The sequence below is a fragment of the Somniosus microcephalus genome, chromosome 1 (genome assembly GCF_052327205.1).
Source record: "Somniosus microcephalus isolate GS21.2 chromosome 1, FLI_Smic_1.0, whole genome shotgun sequence".
Lineage (NCBI taxonomy): Eukaryota > Metazoa > Chordata > Chondrichthyes > Squaliformes > Somniosidae > Somniosus > Somniosus microcephalus.
The window spans coordinates 85,695,548-85,714,500 of record NC_140987.1 but is presented as its reverse complement, the minus strand read 5'-3'; the positions used below and the strand labels follow the sequence as shown (position 1 = coordinate 85,714,500).

The 18,953-nt window shown below is 48.1% G+C and overlaps 1 protein-coding gene across 2 annotated transcripts in view; it reads right to left on the bottom strand.

The window, feature by feature from the left end:
* Positions 1-357: 357 nt before the first annotated feature.
* focad (focadhesin) overlaps positions 358-18,953 on the bottom strand; it is a 308,585-nt gene continuing 289,989 nt past the window's right edge. For both annotated transcript variants that reach the window (XM_085984003.1, XM_085984000.1), the window contains exon 44: positions 358-1,039. In XM_085984003.1, coding sequence (XP_085840129.1) covers positions 966-1,039 — 74 coding nt within the window. In that variant the 3' untranslated portion in view covers positions 358-965. The remainder of the gene's footprint in view (positions 1,040-18,953) is intronic.

The window sequence follows — 18,953 nt, the reverse complement described above, 5'->3', positions numbered from 1 at the left end:
GAGCTCCAATTTCCTTTCAAAAGTTATATTAAATCTGCTTCCACCACCTTTACAGGCAGTGCATGTCAGATGATAACTAATATTTAATAATATTTAAGAATCTTAGCAAAAATAGAAATGTTTCTGAAGTTTCCACTCAAAACTAGACAATGACATAACAGCACTGTAGTGAAAGATCAACATGGTCAGAACAGGCTATTGACAGCTTTCATCTCTATCTGGGCAGTGACTGATTCTTGTTAAAAAAAACCTTTAATTGTAGTTCAGCAACTGGAAAAAGTCATAGCATCCACCTGTAAAGTATACTGTCCATTTCAGTTGAAGCACACAACCTGAAACAATGCAGTGCACAGAACATCAGGATTAGACAGCCTTTAATCATAGATTGAGTCAACATTAACAACACAAGAACTTCAAGTTTACAGTTTCTGGACATGAACTGATGTTTTTATTTCATCAATCTGATTTGCAGTGCCATTTTTTTTGTAGCAAACAAGTTGTTGTCATGAAGTGATTAGACCAGTAGCACACAGCTCTTGCAGGAGCCATATGCGCGACACCTTAAAAGGCAGAGCAACAGAACTGCAAAGCACAAGGTAAACGTGCCTGTTTTCAAATGTATTCCTTATACACTGGTGATGGCTTTAAAAACACAACTAATCACATTAATATCATTATAGCTCTATTCACCGTTTGAGGTGATTTGATTCTGTGAAGAAATAGCATATGGCATCTCTGACATGCGGTGGTGTAATGGCACATGATAGACAGGCAAGTTCTACAGCCATTTTTGCATTAGTAGTAGTAAACAGCTCGTCTTTTGTGGCTCTGTTATACATTTGGCTTCGCGTCACGAGAGTGGATCATCAAGTCTATACTTCCTTTCCACCCACAGAGTCTTAGCTTGCTGGCAAAGGCAGGTTCCTGCTTAAAGCTGATCAGATTAGCTGTCAACAAATTGGCAGCTACCAGCCATATGCGCGAGTCCAGATGGCCTTCTTCTTGTACTCAGGCAAAAACCGCAGCGCCAGCAGTGTAGCTGTGAGAAACAGAAGAGGACACTTGTCACAGTGCACCATAGATAAAAGGCACAACTTAACCTAAAACCATCTCCCAAGGCACTACTGGACCATTTAGATCATTTAAGGGAACCAGGGCTAATTAATCTGCACAAAGATACATATTTCTCCACATCTGGCTAAATGAAATAAAAGCATCACCTATTGTAAAAATGGAGAAAAGATGACAGTTTAACCATGAAATTAAAAAAAAAAAAATATAGTGAGTTAATAAAGTTCTATCCAAAACAATGGGAATCAATAATTACTATTTGATATTGATCAAACGTATTCTTATCTCATCCAGACATATTTGACATAGGTCAAAGAAATTTAGCTATTTCTTGCAAATGCAAACTTGGTACACATACTTTTATACAAGGCAAAGTCACACATTATAAATATTTGTTATACTACTGCAGTCGCTCTGGTTTATTTCTGTGTCAATAAAACCAGCAGAAAATTCCATCCTTAGAGTCAATAACTGGTACTTCATTGCACAGAATATGGATCCAGCAGCTTTCCCCAAAAAGCAGCTGGTTTTTGATGAGATTGAGAGACAATTGATTGTAAATTCAAAGCGATTTTACATCTGATTTCCATTGCTGTGTAGTCTAAACACTGCACATCACAACATGATTTGTAACCAAGATGCACATGGACATCTGTCAAGGACTCTCACCAATTACTCAATTTTCTAAAGCAGATGAATAAACACAGGAAGTTTAATAATAAAATATTTAAGAATTAAAAACCCTGAAATTTCTATGAACTTCAAAGGCAATCAAGTAAAAGTTCCAAGGTATCAATGTAACACCATAATTAACCGTAACCAGCTCCACTTTACAGTTGCAGACTGTGTTCCAGACTGTACCAGATCATTTGCATTTAAACTTATCACTACAGCCTTCAATACCATTCCTAATCAGATATTAATCCAGTTTTTTTACCAGTTCATTGAAACATTAACTGGTTTTGATGCGAGTTTATTCCATATATTCAATAGCCTGTGTTGAAAGAAAATGCTCCCAATCTTCAGTCTCACTTACTAATGATGTCCTAGTGTTCTCTGGTCCTGTAATTAGAGTTTAACTTCTCTTCTAATTGGTATTTCTAACAAGTTACTTCATAATATGCCAAATAACCATCTGTGCCAACCAAGATTACCTGTTCATTTAGTACAGCCAGGACATTATACAGTACAATTATTTGGCTATATAGATTTTAAAAGCAATCACAAATTTTCATCATTTAATCTGCACAAAGGATTTCTCAGATGACATAAGCACAAATTGCAGTGGTGTATCTCATTCCATCTCAACAACAACTTGCATTTATATAGCACCCTTAACGTAGTAAAATATCCCAAGGTGCTTCACAGGAGCGCTATGAAACAAAATTTGACACCGAACCACATAAGGAAATATTAGGGCAGATGACCAAAAGCTTGGTCAAAGAGGTAGGTTTTAAGGACATGGATGTTGAGCACCTTCCAGTACCTCAATCAAGAGGCTTACTCTTCATATCTGAGCATTGGCAGCAAGTTCCGGCATGCAATTCCAACCAACACCACCAAAAATATAATAACTGGTCATTGCTCTCATTTGCTGTTCATGGATTCCTGTTGTGCATAAAATAGCTTCCATGTTTCCGTACAGAACAAAAGTGACTGCACCTCAAAAGTAATTTGTTGTGAAGCATTTTGAGATATCTTGAGGGTATGATAAGGTGTTAAATAAATTCAAGTTCTTTCTTTCAATTCACCTGCGGAGAGGCGGTGGGGGTTGGATGATCTAGTCTAATCCCATCCTTAACCGAAACCTACACGTGCAATTTCCAGTAAGGGGGCGGGCAGTGGATAGTGATCCGGAGTGAAAACTCTGGCTGATTCTTTCCTCCTTAACCCAGCAGCTGAGACCAATTATAGCACCCCCTCCCCCCATCCACCACCACCAGCCAACCAGGGCCACCAGTTAACTCAGCACAGATCAGTAAGCAAACCTGCAAACTTCCTGGTCAGTAGGGATCTGCTACTCTGCGTTCACGAGCTGAGCCAGCTAGTTTAGAATGTCAAGACATCAAGGAACTACAAACTCAAGGATTGTTTTATCAAACGTCCTAACAATCTGGTTGTTGAGGTTGCACCTAATTGTGGTAAACCACTGTATTGTATATTGCCACCTCTGGGTGGCGCTGTGTATGGAGGCATGCCTCAGCTGACTCCACCCACCACTGTGTGGGTTTCGTTCAGACTTGTTCAGTCACTCACGAAGAAGCATGGTCTCTTCTTAGCTAATAAAAGCCTTATTCATCTCTTCTTTCGACTCGTCATCTCTTCTTCGACTCATCACCTTTTATGAAGTAATTGATAAGCGTATCAATTTTATTAGCTAAAAGTTAAATGGCGACACCTGAGGAGCAACAACAGCAACGGATACAGCAGACATTGCTGAGAGCCCTCAGACCACCACGCCTGGACCTCGACCCTCAAGAGGTGGGTGCATCAGCCAAGTTTGAACACTGGCTGAGCTGCTTTGAATCCTTCCTCGCAATCTCACAGGTTACAGAGGAGGATCACAAACTGAAAATTTTGACCGCCCAGGTGAGCCATCAAGTATATATGCTAATCCGGGACTCTAATACGTACGTGGCGGCCCTCGAGCTACTAAAAGGGCAATATACGCGCCCAGTGAACACAATTTACGCCCGACACCTCTTGGGATCCCGCAGGCAGCAACCGGGAGAATCGGTAGGGGCATTTGCACGGGCGCTACTGGCACTCTGCAGAGACTGCGATTGTAAAGCGGTAACGGCTGTGGAGCACGCGCAGGGACTCGCCTGTGATGCCTTCGTCAGGGGCCTCCAGTCAGACCACACCCGGCAGAGACTGCTAGAAAGCAAGGAACCCGACCTGAAGACGGCCATTGCCCTTGCGCTCTCGTTAGAGGAGGCCCACCGAAACCTCGAGGCATACCCCCGTAACGGCGCCGAGACATGGCAATCGAAACCGTGGGACACGGGACCGCCGCCCCCGGCACCAACCGCTGCAGCGACCCAACCGAGACAGCAGCCTCCGGTAAGAACTGCTTCGATGCCCAGTAACCAGGCCCAAAAATGCTATTTCTGTGGCCAGTTAAAACATCCCAGAGCGCACTGCCCAGCTAAGACAGCTACCTGCTCGGGCTGCGGGAAGAAAGGCCATTACGCTAACGCCTGCAAGGGGAAGCCAGCCAGCAGCGCAGCGTGCGGGCCGTGGGAGCAGCCATCTTATCCGCCATTTTGTGTACCCCCGGCCGCATGGCATCCGCCGCCATCGTATCCAACGCACTCAACCGCCATTTCGTCACCGGAACCGACCACCGTCTCGGCGGATGACTATAGTGACTCACTAAGCCACATACTGGCCTCCGTGACGCTGGATCAAGCCCTCCCTCACCATCTATCCAGCTCCATGATGGATATCGCGGTAAACGGCCGCGCCACCAGTTGCCTGATCGACAGCGGGAGCACAGAGAGTTTCGTCCACCCCGACACGGTACGTAGCCACTCCCTCACGATTCTGCCAACGCACCATCGCATTTCTATGGCGTCCAAGTCCCAGTCAATGGACATCAGCGGCTACTGTGTGGTGACCCTGTCAGTAGGGGGCACTGAATATAAAAAATTTAAACTGCTAGTCCTGCCCCGTCTTTGCGCTGCCGTCCTGCTAGGGTTGGATTTTCAGTGCCACCTTAAGAGTGTCACACTAGCATACGGTGGACCCCTCCCCCCACTCACAGTCTGCAACCAACAACTTTTAAATCGCCCGCTGCAAACCACCTGCAGCCTTTCCACATTAAAAGTCCCCCCCCCTCCCCTGTTCGCTAACCTCACCCGCGACTGTAAACCCATCGCTACCAAAAGCAGGCGGTACAGTGCCGGGGACAGAGCTTTTATCAGCTCTGAGGTGGAGCGGCTATTGAAGGAGGGCATTATCGAAGGTAGCACTAGCCCCTGGCGAGCCCAGGTTGTAGTCGTTAAAACCACTGCAAAACGCCGCATGGTAATCGACTACAGCCAAACCATAAACCGGTACACCCAGCTGGACGCGTACCCCCTCCCTCGCATATCTGATATGGTCAATCAGATTGCGCAATACAAAGTATTCTCCACCATCGACCTTAAGTCAGCGTACCACCAGCTGCCCATCCGCCATGAGGACCGCCAGTATACTGCCTTCGAGGCAAACGGCCGCCTCTACCACTTCCTTAGGGTCCCCTTCGGCGTCACCAACGGGGTTTCGGTCTTCCAAAGGGAGATGGACCGAATGGTTGACCAGAACGCGCTGCGGGCAACCTTCCCCTATTTGGATAACGTCACCATCTGCGGCCACGACCAGCAGGACCACGACGTTAATCTAGCAAATTTCCTCCGTACGGCCCAACGGCTGAACCTAACGTACAATAAGGAAAAATGTATGTTTCACACCAAGCGCCTGGCCATCCTCGGCTGCGTGGTGGAGAACGGAGTCATCGGGCCCGACCCTGACAGAATGCGCCCCCTAATGGAGCTACCCCTTCCCCACTGCCAAAAAGCACTGAAGAGATGCCTGGGGTTTTTCTCCTACTACGCCCAGTGGGTGCCCCTCTATGCAGACAAAGCCAGGCCCCTCATCAAAGCCACCTCCTTCCCCCTGACACCAGAGGCGTGTGCAGCCTTCACTCTTATCAAGAACGATATCGCGAAGGCCGCAATGCACGCGGTGGATGAGTCCATCCCCTTCCAAGTGGAGAGCGATGCCTCCGACTTCGCCCTAGCCGCGACCCTTAACCAGGCGGGCAGACCCGTGGCCTTTTTCTCAAGGACCCTCCAGGGCCCCGAGACGAGACACTCCTCCGTCGAAAAGGAGGCCCAGGCTATTGTAGAAGCGGTGCGTCACTGGAGGCATTACCTGGCCGGGAAACGATTTACCCTGCTCACTGACCAGCGTTCAGTAGCTTTTATGTTTAATAATAAGCAGAGGGGTAAAATCAAGAACGACAAGATCTTGAGGTGGAGAATCGAACTCTCCACCTACAATTATGATATCTTGTATCGGCCAGGGAAACTCAATGAGCCCCCAGATGCCCTATCACGTGGTACATGCGCCAACGCGCAGAGTGATAGGCTGCAGTCCCTCCACAATGACCTCTGCCACCCGGGGGTCACCAGGTTTTTCCATTTTATCAAATCCCGTAACCTGCCCTACTCCATCGAGGAGGTCAGGACCATGACCAAGAGCTGCCAAATCTGCGCCGAGTGCAAACCGCACTTCTATAGGCCGGACAGAGCAAGCCTGATCAAGGCCACCCGCCCCTTCGAACGCCTGAGCGTCGATTTTAAAGGGCCCCTCCCCTCCGCTGACCGCAATGTGTACTTCCTCAACATAGTTGATGAGTACTCCCGTTTCCCCTTTGCCATCCCTTGCCCAGACATGACCAGTACCACGGTCATCAAGTGTCTGAATGACATCTTCGCTCTGTTCGGGTTCCCCAGCTATATACATAGCGACAGGGGCTCATCGTTCATGAGCGACGAACTTCGGCAGTACCTGCTAACAAGAGGTATCGCCACGAGCAGGACCACCAGTTACAACCCCCGGGGGAACGGCCAGGTGGAAAGGGAGAACGCGACGGTTTGGAAGGCAGTCCTCTTAGCACTAAAATCTAAGGGCCTTCCGACCTCCCGCTGGCAGGAGGTCCTCCCTGCAGCGCTCCACTCCATTCGGTCACTGCTTTGTACTGCCACTAATGCGACCCCTCATGAGAAAATGTTCGTTTTCCCCCGGAAGTCTACATCGGGAACCTCGCTACCGGCATGGTTGACTTCTCCTGGGCCCGTCCTACTGCGGAGGCACGTGAGGACGCATAAAACGGACCCCCTGGTCGAGCGGGTGCACCTCCTACACGCCAACCCCCAGTATGCCTGGGTGACATACCCAGACGGGCGGGAGGACACGGTCTCCATACGAGATCTCGCACCCTCGGGTACCCCTGAATTACCACCGTTATCCCCCTTACCACCGTTATCCCCCTTACCACTGTTATCCCCCACCACCCCTCCCAACCCAACCCCTGCAGACGGCATGCCAAAGCCCCAGGAATCTTCGCCAACCACCCAGACACCAGACCCGACGTCGGATGCTGCAACACCACCGCCGCCACCACGACGATCAGGACGTCAGACAAGGCCTCCTGATAGACTTAACTTGTAGTACCCTTCACCCCGCCGGACTTCACATTAAACAAGGGGTGAATGTGGTAAACCACTGTATTGTATATTGCCACCTCTGGGTGGCGCTGTGTATGGAGGCATGCCTCAGCTGACTCCACCCACCACTGTGTGGGTTTCGTTCAGACTTGTTCAGTCACTCACGAAGAAGCATGGTCTCTTCTTAGCTAATAAAAGCCTTATTCATCTCTTCTTTCGACTCGTCATCTCTTCTTCGACTCATCACCTTTTATGAAGTAATTGATAAGCGTATCACTAATCATGATTCCCAGCTTTAATCTCTTTTGATCAGATTTTCAAGCTAGCAGCATGTTGTTCTGGATAAATGCAAGCGCCACTTCATGAAGTCCCAGGCTGTATTAGAGTCCCCTCCATACTTAAAATAATTCAGTACAAATAAATCACTAAGAGCAGTGAAACAAAACTACTAGCTACTCATATATTTTATATCTCTCTTGCGACAGTATCAGAACACTCGACAGCAAGTCACCTTACCCTTATACAACTGACCAACACCCACACCATCTGTGAGCTATTCAGCACTTCACCAGTGGAGGGTAAATAATAATTTATCGTATTACCATGAAATAACTGAAATCATGGGAGAGCACTGATAATCTGCATCCACACCGATAATCACAGCCAGCACAAGAACTGGCCAAAACAACAGAACAATCCTCCTCTCCCGTCACGCATATTCAATTGATACAATACAAAATATAAACAACAGGTATCAAGGGAGTGATGACAGGGAACTTTGGGTTGTATCATCTTCTGAACTTCTCAATCTGATTATTACCTTGTAATCAATGCCTGGTATCCATTATTTTTGTATGTACAAACTCACGCACACGCAGTGAGGCAGTATTGCAAGAATATTTTTTGTTGGGCGGTGACAGCATGCTCTTAACTGCTTCACTGTACTAGATTTTAGAAGCCAACTACAAAGCGGCCGCCTGGTTAAACAGCGAACAATTCAACCTGGAATAAAAGGTCCAACAGCTGCATCAATCATTAAAATATAGGGGGTCATCTAACCTAAGCCGCCGGGTAGGAAATGGGTGGGTTTGGGTCGGACACCCGTTTTACACCCGCCTGGTTTTACTCTCCTTTGACTTCAACGGAATGCAAAACCTGGCAAGGTGTAAAATGAGGGTTGACCCAAACCTGCCCATTTCCCGCTCGGCGGGTTAGGTTAAAATTACCCCCTATAGTTTCCAATATAAATACAATAACTCAATAAATACGGATCAAATCCCACTTGGATTTATTTAAAACTCAAGTATTTCAGATAGTCCGAAAGCTCCTGGTGGTACAGCACGACTAGAAAGTCACAAGTTTGAACATTTAAACCAACCCTCTTCACTGATGAGTTTTAATTATTTTCATCCTCTCCGCTAAAGGGCACGGTGCTCTTCATTCTGGGAGCAGGAAAAGGGGAGAAGAAATGACAATCGGCATTAGAGTTACATCTTCTATCACAGGTTGTAGGGTGGTGTGGACTGCAGGTGTGAGAAATCTGCAGCCCAGAGTCCTCCTACTCTCCCAGCTGAATAGGCAAGTGTAGCAACATATCAGGGAAAACTACTAATTTAAAAACCAAAACCTCTCGGGCAGGAACTGAATATATTAATTACATGCACTCACAGTCTGGTGCCAGCAGCCTCCGATTATTGAAGGCACACTTCCTGGCGTGTCATGTGCCTATAAGGTAAGGCCATCTCACTTCCTTGTATCACTTTCCACCCACATCCCCCTTCCCCCATCCAACCCTACTTCCTTCTGTGTCCGCCCCTGGAAAAAACACTCTCCCAACTTTCTTACAGCTGCACTTATGAAATCCCAACTGTCCAGCCTTTGGCCCTCTATTCACGACATTTCTGCAGCTACTGATCTGCTCAACCACATCCTCACCACCACCTTTGATGCCCTAGTCCTCATCAAAACCATTACTCTCTCTCTCTCACCCACATCTTCGCTCCCTCAAGTCCAAGGGACGCAGACTTGAACAGATATGGTGGTCAACTGGTTTAGCCATTCACCGCCAGATCTGGCTGGACCACATAAAACATTATCGGGTCCTAATCTTGTCTGCCAAAACTGCTCACTATTCCAGGATCATTCTGGATGCAAAGATAACCCCCAGCTACTATTTTCTACTGCTAGCCGTCTTCTTAAACCCCTCTCACCTCCGACAACAAGTACGAGGAGCCGATGGACTTCTTTGTCTCTAAGATTGAGACCATCCGATCAGCTGCCTCTGCCACTTCCCTTCCTTCCCTTAGCCCACTGAGCCAAACTTCCTCTAAGGTTCACCCCTGCCCTAGTCCTGAACTCGCATCTTTCTCCAGTTTCTCTCCGATCTCCCCTCTTGACCCCTCCGTCCTTGCAAACTGCCACCCCATATCCAACCTCCCTTTCCTCTCCAAAGTCCGTGAACGTGTTGTTGCCTCCCAAATCCGTGCCCATCTTTCCCGGAACTCCATGTTTGAATCCCTCCAATCCAGTTTCAGCCCCTGCCACAGTACCAAAAGGGCTCTTATCAAAGTCACAAATGACCTCCTTTGTGACTGTGACAAAGGTAAACTATCCCTCCTCATCCTTCTCGACCTGTCTGCAGCCTTTGACACGGTTGACCACTCCATCCTCCTCCAACGCCTCTCCACCGTCGTCCAGCATGGTGGGACTGCACTCGCCTGGTTCCATTCTTAACTATCTAATCGTAGCCATTCTTATCTATCTAATCGTAGCCAGAAAATCACCTGCAATAGCTTTTCTTCCCACTCCTGCATCATTACCTCTGGGGTCCCCCAAGGATCTATCCTTGGCTCCCTCCTATTTTTCATCTATATGATTCCCCTTGGCGACATCATCCAACAACACGGTATCAATTTCCACAAGAATGCTGACGACACCCAGCTCTACCTCAGCACCACTTCTCTCGACCCCTCCACGGTCTCTAAATTGTCAGACTGCTTGTCCGACATCCAGTACTGGATGAGCAGAAATTTTCTCCAATTAAATATTGGGAAGAACGAAGTCTTGTTTTCGGTCCCTGCCACAAACTCCGTTCCCTAGCATCTGTCTGAGGCAGAACCAGACTGTTTGCTACCTTGGTGTCATATTTGCCCCTAAAATGAGCTTCCGACCACATATCCATGGCATAACTAAGACTGCCTATTTCCACCTCCGTAACATTGCCCGTCTCTGCCCCTGCCTCAGCTCATCTGCTGCTGAAACCCTCATCCATGGCTTTGTTACCTCTAGACTTAACTATTCCAATGCACTCCTGGCTGGCCTCCCACATTTTACCCTACATAAACTTGGTCATCTAAAACACGACTGCCCATGTCCTAACTCACACCAAGTTCCGTTCACCCATCACCCCTGTGCTCGCTGACCTACACTGGTTCCCAGTTAAGCAACGCCTTGAATTCAAAATTCTCATCCTTGTTTTCCAATCCCTCCATGGCTTCGCCCCTCCCTATCTCTTTAATTTCCTTCAGCCCCACAACCCCCCAAGATATCTGCGCTCCTCAAATTCTGCCCTCGAGCATCTCTCAACCATCGGTGGCCATACCTTCAGCTGCCTAGGCCCTAATCTCTGGAACTCCTTCCCTAAACCTCTCCGCCTCTCTTTCCTCCTTTAAGATACGCCATAAAACCTACCTCTTTGATCTGCCCTAATTTCTTATGTGGCTCAGTGTCAATTTTTTGTCTTATAACACTCCTGTGAAGCACCTTGGGACATTTTACTACGTTAAAGACGCTATATAAATACAAGTTGTTGTTGTTATAAATCCAGAGTTATTGTCACCATAGACATATAGCTCACTAAATCACTTATTTACTTCTATGGTTCTAACAGAGGTTTTCCCATTGGTTTGTTATGGTATTTGATAAACTTTAAGCACAGGCAACAGTATCTTCAAATCTTCAGCAAACAGTTCAAGGACGAAGAAAACTAATGAACACAACCAGTCTATCAAATCTGCTGAGTACAAGAACCATCTTCTTTCCACAGCTATGCTTCACTTACACTGGCACAGTATGAGATGGGTGGTCTTGGCACCTGACCAGAAGGCTTATCTGCTCACACTGGAATGCAGCGAACAGCTCTGATTATTTCATGCTATTGTACATGAATGCTTTGTGTATGCATGACCATAGTGAATACCAGATGGCGACTGACCCCGATTTTAAGCTTTCACTGTTATTTTAATAAGGCATATATTCTTTATACAGCTTGTGTGTCCTCTGAGGCAAAAGCAGGGGGGGCCGCAGTGTGGGGGTGGAAGATACATTCTGCAGGAACCATGATCATCCTGCCCCTCCATCTAAAGCTGTCTAGCTGCCATATTGGTAGTGGATGAGGTTAAAGAAAAAGAATTTGGTGCGTGGAGCTTGTTCCATAGTTTAATTCTAATATTCAGTGATATCTATAGAATTTAAAAAGAAAAGCTTAAAAACTAGCTTTCTGCTTTAAAGTGAAAAAAATGGATGTAATTGAGCTTGTTTTCAAAGTAGCTTCTTAAATATTAGAGCTTCTTCTGAGGCATAGAGCCAAAGGTTTCTATCTAGCTCTGTGACCAACTGTGAATAGACATGATGTGACGGGTTACAACAGCACCATTTATTCCCCAAGTCCTTGCTCAGCCAAATCTCCAAAATGCCAGCCAACACCTCTGAAAGGGGCAATATCTACTTTGTCACTTTTGGTCCTGAACAATTCTGAATTTAAAAAAATGTACATTTCTATATGTGGCAGAGTGTCTCGGCATAGCGTTCCTTCAACTCTGGGATATTGATTCGGCTAATGGAATCCAAGACAGAAAATAATCAATGTGTTTCCCACTGACACCTAGCCTGCTCACCTACAAAGTATTCTGATGCAAATCCGTTACGCTGTCACACTGCGCCACCAGCATTGGTGTGAGCAGGGAGACATAGTTACACTGCTCATTGGCATCACTGTGAAGTAAGAGTAATGGCGCTCCATGCATGTACATGCAAGGTGCACACACAAGAGCTCTGTTTATCTGCCTCTAACTGAAGTCAGTTTTCCACCAGCTACAAACTTGCAGAACAGTGGATGCTCTTCAACCAACTAAAGCAGACCTGTTGGATGGCGGCTACCCGAGTTGTATTTTTTAAAAAGAAGTGGTGGAAAGATGCAAAACCACCTGTTGCAGGTTATCTGGCTTACTGGTCTGCATCAACTGCGTTGTACTTCAAGTCTGTTGTTCTCGCTGCTACAGTATCGTGGCCACCTTCGTGAGGGGCTGGGGAATTTTGAAGCACCATGCAGTCTTGAGCAGCAGGCTAATAGTCTCAGGTATCCACTGGTTTAATCACCAGCAGTCACCTATGACTAGGACCAAAAATTTACAGTGTTAACATTTGAGGAAATGTGAATGGCGTGCTGAATAATTCAACACGCATTAAATTTCATTTCATCCAAGTATGATTCCAAGACATAAAACGCAAGCCAGTGCGCAGTACTGCTCATTTAACAATGCGTGGCCCTTGGCCAACCAATGTTTTTATATTCTCGGTCTCAAGTTTCAGAAAGTTAAACTTGCAATGCCTGACTTTATTTCAGCTGTGTATGAATCTAGCCATTTCTGATGAAGTAACAGCCGTATGCAGCAAAAAGACACCCAGGCTGGATCCTCCTCTTCATGACAGCAATGTGATAGGACTTCCACCTGCTGCTGTCACCAACAACCACAACCTATTTTTCCTGGGTTGGGGATCATTTGATACGCAGGGTGCACTAGTGTATAGCTGGATGAAATTGCAGCTCATCCAAGGCTGAGGCCCCGATTTTCTGCCAGCCGTCGGGCGGCTTTCCAGGCGGCCGGGGGCCGAAAATCGCCGAAAAAGCGGGTCGCGACCTCCCCGCCTGATTCCCCGCCCCGTCCGACTTTCGGACCGCTGTTTCTCCGCAACTCGCTTCAGTCCCGCCCGCCGCTGGCGGGACTGGCCGTCGGAACACAAATCACCAATTATTACCTTGTTTAAGTAGATTTTGAGGGGCCGTTGCGATTTTGGGGCTTTCCCCACGTGAGACATGCCTGCGGGGAACCCCGCTGATGAGAGCTGGTGTGAAAACAGTTGGCTTGCTTGCTTGCAGCTGCAGGTCAATGAGGACTGAAGAGATTTAAACAGGCAGCATTTGCAGGCTGCAGGACCTTGTTGATGAAGGCTTGGGGGAACTTTTTGAAGGCTTAGGCACAGCTGTAGAAAATTGGAGCCTCACACACTTCTCCAGTGTGAGCTCCTGGGAAGCCCCTCTCACCACCCTAACTCAGCGCCTCCTCAACGGAAGCATCTGCCAGAAGCATGGGAGGCCTTTGGTACCTTCCCTTCCTGGCATTAGAGGATCTCCAACAGCAGAGGAGGCTGGAGCAACTCCAGCAACAGCATTACCAGCAAGAGCGGCAGGCTGCAGCTCACCCACCTGAGGCAGCACAGGCCAGAAGGGGTCAGCGCATGGAAGGCCGTCGGCGCAGGAGATACCCCCCAAACAGGGTGTACAGACACAGGGTCAGCTACCTCAACATGACTGAGCAGCAGTGCCAGAGGCAGCTCCGACTTTCGTGAGAGGTTGTGACTGACATCTGCGCAATGCTGCAGCAAGACCTGGAGCCCAGAGCAACAGGTCCACACTACTTGCCAGTGGCCATCAAAGTCACCACCGCACTCAACTTTTATGCCTCAGGCTCCTTCCAGGGATCAGCAGCAGACATCAGCGGCATCTCCCAGGCGGCCGCACACACTTGCATCAAACAGGTCACCGATGCCCTCTTTGCCATCGCGCACAATCACATCCATTTTACCAGGGATCGCGCAAGTGTGAGGGCGCGAGCGCTTGGATTAGCTCAGCTGGCAGACTTTCCAAGGGTGCAGGGCGTCATTGACTGCACACATGTGGCCCTTAGGGCACCCCACCGCAATCCAGGAGTTTTTGTCAACCGCAAGGGCTTCCACTCCCTTAACGTTCAGCTGGTGTGTGACCACAAGGTGATTTTGCATGTTTGTGCCAGGTTCCCTGGCAGCTGCCATGACTCCTTCATACTGCGCCAGTCTACTGTGCCTCCGCTATTCAGTCCGCCAAACGAACTTCAAGGATGGCTACTTGGAGACAAGGGATATCCCCTGCGCTCTTGGCTAATGACGCCGCTGAGGAGACCAGCCAGCGAAGCTGAGGAGCGCTACAACTCCAGCCACATTACCACCAGATGCATTATTGAGCAAACCATCGGATTGCTGAAGATGCGCTTCAGATGCCTCGATAGATCGGGTGGAGCCCTACAGTACTCATCAGCCAGGGTCTCCAAAATCGTTGTGGTATGCTGTGTGCTTCACAACATGGCACAGCGTTGTGGCTTGCCAATTCCGCAGGACCAAGAGGTTCCTCACAGAGCTGCCTTGGATGAGGATGATGCTGAGGAGGAGGAGGACAGAAACGAGCATCCTGCAGAGGCCCGCCAACCAGCGGCACCAGTGCGCGAGAACATTGCTGGGCGGAATGCAAGGAACGCACGCATCCTGGGCAGATTTGCGTAGCCTGGTACATCAAACACTGCAGCCTCACTGCTTCTTAACTGACCATGGACAGTGGCCCATGCCTGCACTTTCCAACAACTTTGACCAGCTTGCAATCATCTGCAGGTTATCCTAAGGCCTCTATGTGACATCCCCATTCGCCAAATGACAGGCGCCATAACTGCAGCAGCTGGCACCAGATTTTTTATGTACAGGAAAATGATGGCATTAAAACTATTTACAAGACTGGATGGTGGAATAGTTATGTGAATGTGAGCATAGAGAGAGACGGAATGGGTAAGGGTGCATGGATGTGACTGTGAAGTGGGATGTGGAAGAAGAGATTGCTGAAGCGGAGTGCTGTTGGGGAAAGGCAATGGGGATGAGGTTGAGGGTGATGGAAACTTCATACTTGCTTTCCCTGTGCGGTGAAGGTCATGGAAGCGCTTCCTGCACTGCAGCCAAGTGCGACGGGTGACACCCAGAGAGTTTACCTCTGCTGCCACCTCCATCCAGGCAGCCGTGGACTCTTTGGGAGGCCTCTTCCTCCCTGAGTGAGGGTAGAGGACCTCCCTGTGGGCCCTTACCCCATCTACCAAGGTCTGCAATGACGTCTCATTGAATTTGGCCACAGCTCGGCCTCTGCCGCTGGCAGCAGCTGGTGCAGGCTCCTCTGCCATTGTGCAAGAGTGGTTGAGAAGCCTGCAGAGGTGGAGAAGCTTGCTGGACACTTTGAAAGCACCACGAATGGTGACATCATACTGTGGGGCTTTCTGACATGAATTGGACAATTAGCAAGGCTGCCCACAATCTGGGAATTAATTGGCCACTTGAGGGAAAATTGCGTGGAGCTGGCTGACATTTTTTTGTGTGCCAGAACCCCACATTCGGGGAAACCCGACCATTTCCCACACAAGCCAAAAATCGGGCCCTGAGTGTCAGACAAGCTGTCTGAACACAGAGGTAGGGAAGGGTTGAGACAGGTATTGGAGAGGTAGAGCTGAATGTTGACAGCATACATGAGGGAGCTGACGCTTTGTGGATGATTTCGGCAAGGGACAGCATGTAAATGAGGAAGGGGAGGGGGCCATGGATAGATCCTTGATGAACGCTGGAAGTGACAAGGCGGGGAAAAGAAGCCATTGCTGCAAATGCTCTGGCTACAATTGGATAGGTAAAATTGGAACTAAATAAGGCCAGTTCCACTAAGCTGGACAATGGAGGAGGGTGATATAGTTGACTGTACCAAAGGCTGCAGACAGGTTGAGAAGGATGAGGAGGGATTGTGCACCATGGTCACAGTTACAGAGGCTGTAATTTGTGACTTTGATTTTGGGCTGTTTCAGTGCTGTAACAAGGGTGGAAATCTGACTGGAGAGATTCAAACATGGAGATGCGGGAAAGATAGGCAGGGATTTGAAAGGCAAAAGCACGTTCAAAGACTTTGAAGAGGAAAGGGAGGTTGGAAATGGGGTGGTAGTTTGCAAGGCAGAGGGGTCAAGGGTGGGTTTTTTGAGGAGGGGATGATGATGGCAGATTTGAAAGGGGGAACAGTACCTGAGGAGAGAGATGAATGTTTACAATATCAGCTAGCATGGGGGCCAGGAAGGGAAGTTGGGTGGTCAGCAGGGTATCAAAGCTGGAGGTGAGGGAGTAGCTGCACAAATTGACAACTGCAAAAGTATTGTGCCGAATAGAGGGTTAAAGGTTGGGCAGTTAGAACATAACATAAGAAATAGGAGCAGGAGTAGGCCAATCGGCCCCTCGAGCCTGCTCCGCCATTCAATAAGATCATGGCTGATCTGATCCTAACCGCCAATCCACTATCACAGAACCATCTCCTGAATCTAACAGAATTAGACACACGAAATAGGAGCAGGATCAGGCTACACGGCCCCTGGACCCGCTCCGCTACCCACAGGGCCATGACCGATCCGAACCTAGACTCATGTCCAAATTCCTGCCCGCTCCCCGTAACCCTTAATTCCCTTTACTTCTAGGAAACTGTCTATTTCTGTTTTAAATTTATGTAATGATGTAGCTTCTACAGCTTTTTGGGGCAGCATATTCCATGGACCTACCACCACCTTCTGAGTGAAGTAGTTCCTCCTCATCTCAGTTTTGAAAGAGCAGCCCCTTATTCTAAGACTATGCCCCCTAGTTCTAGTTTCACCATCATCTGGAACATCCTCCCCGCATCCACCCGATCCAACCCCTTCACAATCTTATATGTTTCAATAAGATCGCCTCTCATTCTTCTGAACTCCAATGAGTAGAGTCCCAATCTACTCAACCTCTCCTCATATGTCCATCCCCTCATCCCTGGGATTAACCGAGTGAACTTTCTTTGTACTGACTCGAGAGCAAGTATGTCCTTTCTTAAGTATGGACACCAAAACTGTATGCAGTATTCCAGGTGCGGTCTCACCAATACCTTGTACAACTGAAGCAATACCTCCCTATTTTTATATTCTATCACCCTAGCAATGAAAGCCAACATTCCATTGGCCTTCTTAATCACTTGCTGCACCTGCATACTAACCTTTTGAGTTTCGTGCACCAGGACCCCCAGATCCCTTTGTACTTCAGTACTTTCCAGTTTCTTGCCATTAAGATAATAACTTGTTCTACGATTTTTCCTGCCAAAGTGCATAACCTCACACTTTCCAGTATTGTATTCCATCTGCCAAATCTCTGCCCACTTACTTAGCCTGTCTATGTCCCCTTGCAGGTTTTTTATGTCCTCCTCACTCACTACTTTCCCTCCCATCTTAGTATCATCTGCAAACTTTGGGAGTTTGTAAGTGCGGGGGAGAGTATTTTCCTGAGGTGGGCACAGAGGAAATGGGGTTGGAAGGGGGTGGGGAGATGTGAGTGGTGAGATACAAGAAAATCCAAGATGGCCGTATCAGTAATCGAGTCCATGGGAAAAGAGAGATCATGGGAGATGGCAAGGTTGAGGGGGTGGCCCTGAATGTGGGTAGGAGAGTTTACATGGAGGGAGAGGTTTAGGGAGGTCTGGAGGACAGTGAATTCAGAGGAGAGAGGGTAAAGGGAGCTGAGATCCAGATTGAAATCACTGAGGATGATGAGTTGCTCAGGGAGGATATCTCAGGGAGAAACTCTGGGTGGGGCCTGGGAGGATTTTAGAGGAGAGGTGAGAGGGGTGGAACCAGGTGAGGTGCCCGAAGAAGGAGAAGGTACCACAGCAGTAGGGAGAAGCGATGATGGTGTGACTTGATGGTAAGGACCACACCGCCACCGCAGCAGCTTGGGCGGGGCAAGAGGTGCGAAGTGTGGACAGGCAGAGATTCTTCAGTAAGGGGAAAGGCGTCCGCACCCATGAGCTATGTTTCAGTCAGAACCAGGTTGTCAATACAATAATTTACAATAAGGCAATGAATGGCAAAGGACTTATTTTGTGAGTGAACAGACATTCTGGAGGGAAATGTGGAAGTGGGTGTGATTGTTGATCCGCCAAAAGAGTCCAAGGGAGTAGTGGTGGGCGGGATTGGAGTGGGACAAGAAGAGGTTGGTGACGTTAGCCCCAAGTGGGCATGCTGGTTGGGAAGGTTGACGAGAGAGGAGGATGGGGCAGTTGAGGTTCCTGCTCATCATGAGGCAGTGATGGGTGGCTCGATGGGCTCTTCGGAGAATGCCGAGAGAGGCACAAAGGGTAGATGTGAGCTTATTCAAGAGGAATTCAAGCCAGGAACTTTGGCAGGAGAGTTTGAAGGCAGAGGAGTAATGATGGGTTGGGGTAGGAATTAGGGGTGGGACAAGTACCCAAGAAGGGAGAAATGAAAGGTGGCAGGTGAGCTGAGATGATCGGAACAAAGGGGCCGAGAGGGGCTAAGAAGGTAAAAAAGGATAGAATCAATGGACTCAGCTAAAATGTGCATGCAAATGGACACAGAGGGGATTCAGGTTAAATAGGCATGCGAGAAATTAGAAGAGACATGACCTGGTCGTAAACAGAGGACATCCCCCCATGTTCCTTATATCATCTGGTTCAAAAATTGTTACACTCAGTAACATCAATAAACATTACAATATGTAGTTAACCAACTGTCAGCCATCTTCACTTGTTCAACA